Below are 3708 nucleotides of genomic sequence, written 5' to 3'. Positions count from 1 at the left end.
AGTTTCAATTTTGAAACATGGAACAACATACCAATAACATGCTGTGTCAAAAATATGGTTTAGTTAATATATATATATATATATATATATATATATATATATATATAAGACGGATTCCCATGAGCTTAGCTCTTCTTCCGCACACACACACACACACACACACACACATACACACACACATACACACACACACACTTCATACAAAGAGCATATCCAGTACATGTTCCAGGCACCTATACTCACACTTTTGACATCGAAGTGCTGGATGTTGGCGAGGTAGGTGGGCATCTCCGTCAAGAGGGTGTAGAAGCCAAAACTCCCGCCGAAGGCCATGACGGCGCTGGACCACATCGGCGGCGACGTCACCACCGCTTTCCAGGGGATCGGCACTCTCTGAAATGCGTCGATTTATCAGCTCGAGAAAGACTTTGAATGGTTTCTCCTGTCCCTTAATTCTAGGCGACGATGAATTTCATCTGGTGGATGTTCCGATTGCGTTAAAAGTATTGAGGCATCAGCAAAAGATGAAAAAAGTGATCTTCGGGAAATTTGTTAGCTTTGGGAAGCCACGTTACCTCCACGCCTTTGACGGTGTCCTGCTGCCCCTGAATATAATCAAGTTCCTGTTTAGAGATCCTGGGGTGTCCTTCGGGTCGGTCGTGGATGAGGAGGAACCAAGGAACTGCCCACGCTAACCCCACACCCCCGAAGACGTAGAAAACCGAGGGCCAGCCCCCCAGGAACCCCGAGTTACACAGCCAGCCGCTCGAGGTTAAGCCAATGATGGTGCCGAACTGCATTCCTGAGGGGGATTTTTATTGTCTTTTACTCTCTTTATGTCTGTCTTTCAAATTGGGTTTGAAATTGCTTAAAATTCGAATATTGTGTTTTGATTGTAAAATCTACTGTATGGTAAATAATCTATTAATGCTTCTGAACGGGTTCGGATTATGATATCATATCAACTATCAAATCATTTAACGGAATCATTTTTTGTGTGTACATTTCCCCTTTGATGCAAGTGTCAGGTATACATTAATTGGATTGCGAACGAAGTAAAAATGATAACCATATTTGATATTTGATGATTAAACTCGTTAACATATCTACCTATATAACATTTCTTCATCGGTGTATAAAGCAACTTTACACACAGAGGAACAAGACATATTTTCAAACTTAAAAAGACTGTATAACGAAAGCGAAAGAACTCGCCTCCATAAACGAAGGAACCGAGTTTGGCTCTTTCTTCAGGGGGAAACCAGGTTGCCATCAAGGAATTTAGAGCCGGAAATGTAACTCCCTTTGAAAGATTAGAAAAAAATAAGGAGATTAAATGTAAAACCGGTGTTAAAAATGGTTCAAGCTTGCATCTGGTATCTTGTCAATGTTAAGAAATGAAGTAATCAGATGTAGCTGTCTGTCCTTCACTCCTGCTTCTCTGTTGCTCACGTTTTCTCTCTTCCTTTTACTCCTCCTTCTGTAAAGCCGAGAGTCACTCTTTACCTGTGAAACCCCAGTCAGGATTCTCGAAGCCACGAAGAGTCCTGTCGAAATCCTCGCGCACAGAGGCGAGAGGAGGGCGAGGACCGAGGCCACGCCCGAACCGAGGCCGAAGACCAGCCTCCCTCCGAGGTACTCCGCCAGGCGCCCCCCGAGGAAGTTGGTGGCCGTGTACCCGTAGAAGAAGGCGCCGAGGATGAGGCCCTGCGTCTCCTCGTCCCAGGCGAACTCCCCCTCCTGAGGTGCGGGCGGGTCAAGGGTCAGGGGTTAGGGTTGGGTTGGGGAAGGTCGTTGATGGTGAGGGGTGAGCACACGCGCAAACTTACACTCACACATAGTCATAACAAAATTAATAATACGATCGGATGACTTCTCCCAGTCACGGACACTCACCACATGGTTCCCTCCCGAGTCTGTGCCATTATCTCTGACAGGACACACATCCTGGGAGGCGTTGTTCGTGGCGTTGACCTCGCTCGTGCCCGCCATGGCCACGATGGCGATGGAGAGGTTCACGCGCAGCGAATACTCGACGGCGAGACCCAGGAACCCCATGAGAGCCAGGGTGTGGCGGGCAGCCCAACACTCCCCTTCTAATTACATCTGTTTATCGGCTTGTCTATCTATCTATCTTTATCTGTCGATTTATCAATCTGTCTAATTTTGTATAGGATAATATCAAATGATTTTCATTTCATTGTTTACGGTATTTTTTTCTTCATCAACGAACATTTCAAAGGCGACGCTAAATGTGCAATATAATATAGCACGAATAACAATTCATACCTCCTTCCGGTCCCGGGTGCGCGTCCCTCCCCGGGCTTCGTCCTTCCTCGTGCTCGCAGTCCAGCCGGGAAGCCATGGTGTAGCCGCTGGGTCCTCCCGTTTTAAAAGCCTGCGGATTTATAGCAATCGAGAGAAAGAGAGAGAGAGAGAGAGAGAGAGAGAGAGGGAGAGAGGGAGGGAGGGAGGGAGGGAGGGAGGGAGGGAGGGAGGGAGAGAGAGAGAGAGAGAGAGAGAGAGAGAGAGAGAGAGAGAGAGAGAGAGAGAGAGAGAGAGAGAGAGAGAGAGAGAGAGAGAAAGAAGTAGAAGTAGGAAAGAGGTGAAAGAAAAGGGGTTTGACAGGTGTTGTTGTGATTGTTAGCTGCGGTGGATAGGTTGTTAGCGTGGGGTGGTTTGGGGTGGGGAGGGGAGAGGTTTAACTGAGAGAGAGAGAGAGAGAGAGAGAGAGAGAGAGAGAGAGAGAGAGAGAGAGAGAGAGAGAGAGAGAGATAGTGAAAGAATAGAAGTAGGAAAGAGGTGAAAGAAAAGGGTTTTGACAGGTGTTGTTGTGATAGTTAGCTGCGGTGGATAGGTTGTTAGCGTGGGGTGGGAAAGAGAGAGAGAGAAAGAGAAAGATAGAAAGAGAGAGAGAGAGAAAGTACTGCAAACGTTTACTAAGAGAAGCTTATCAGCTGGTCGATAAGCATCGATCGGGACAATCGTCTCAGCCAAGGTGTGGGGCTACGTGCCCAAAAAGATACGTGGGCGCGTTCCTGAGATAAGATTTTTGTGGTTTGATAATAGAGTTAACGCCCATTTTTTGTTGTAACAATGCATAAGTAAAAGGTATATGAAAAACGTCCATTGCAATGAAAAAAATATATACGTGGTATTTTTACCCAAATGTTGTATTGTTTTGTTGTTTGACTTATCTCCTTAATTATCGGTCTGGGAATAGTAGACTTTTAAATGATTCTCACTTCTGTGAATATAATAGCGATGGTAGGTAAACAAAATAATAATGAATTTGATTATATGAATGACTTATAGTGATTTAAAAAATATGTATATAATATATAATGATTTATCACATGTATATAAATATTTAAAAAATAAGATAACGATATTTGTAGTAATACTGCAGTATAAATGATAATAAACAGTAACAATAATAATAATAATAACAATATTGATAATAAGATAAAAAATAATGCAAATGAATGGTAAAACACTCATCCGTGTTGATACTATGGTAGAAAAAACCCACAATGCAAAAACGAGATTTACTGAAAGTGAGACTACAGTTTCGAAATCCACCTGGATTCCATATTCAGGTCTGAATATGAAATCCAGGTGGATTTCGAAACTGTTGTCTCACTTCCAATAAATTTCGTTTTTGCATTGTGGGTTTTTCTACCAATAATGCTAATATTGATAACAATA

At 43.5% G+C, this 3708-nt stretch overlaps 1 protein-coding gene across 1 annotated transcript in view; it reads right to left on the bottom strand.

Annotated features, from left to right (window-relative positions):
• The window catches only part of LOC125035906 (sialin-like), a 9881-nt gene extending 7481 nt beyond the window's left edge, over nt 1-2400 (bottom strand). The window contains exons 1-6 of the mRNA XM_047628217.1: nt 2290-2400; nt 1897-2096; nt 1507-1740; nt 1042-1303; nt 576-802; nt 244-393 (exon numbers count right to left, since the gene is read on the bottom strand). Coding sequence (XP_047484173.1) covers nt 244-393; nt 576-802; nt 1042-1303; nt 1507-1740; nt 1897-2096; nt 2290-2365 — 1149 coding nt within the window. The 5' untranslated portion in view covers nt 2366-2400. The remainder of the gene's footprint in view (nt 1-243; nt 394-575; nt 803-1041; nt 1304-1506; nt 1741-1896; nt 2097-2289) is intronic.
• Nucleotides 2401-3708: the final 1308 nt, after the last annotated feature.

Source organism: Penaeus chinensis, chromosome 20 (genome assembly GCF_019202785.1).
Source record: "Penaeus chinensis breed Huanghai No. 1 chromosome 20, ASM1920278v2, whole genome shotgun sequence".
NCBI lineage: Eukaryota > Metazoa > Arthropoda > Malacostraca > Decapoda > Penaeidae > Penaeus > Penaeus chinensis.
The sequence above is the reverse complement of the archived record's forward strand: the minus strand, read 5'-3'. Positions and strand labels throughout refer to the sequence as shown.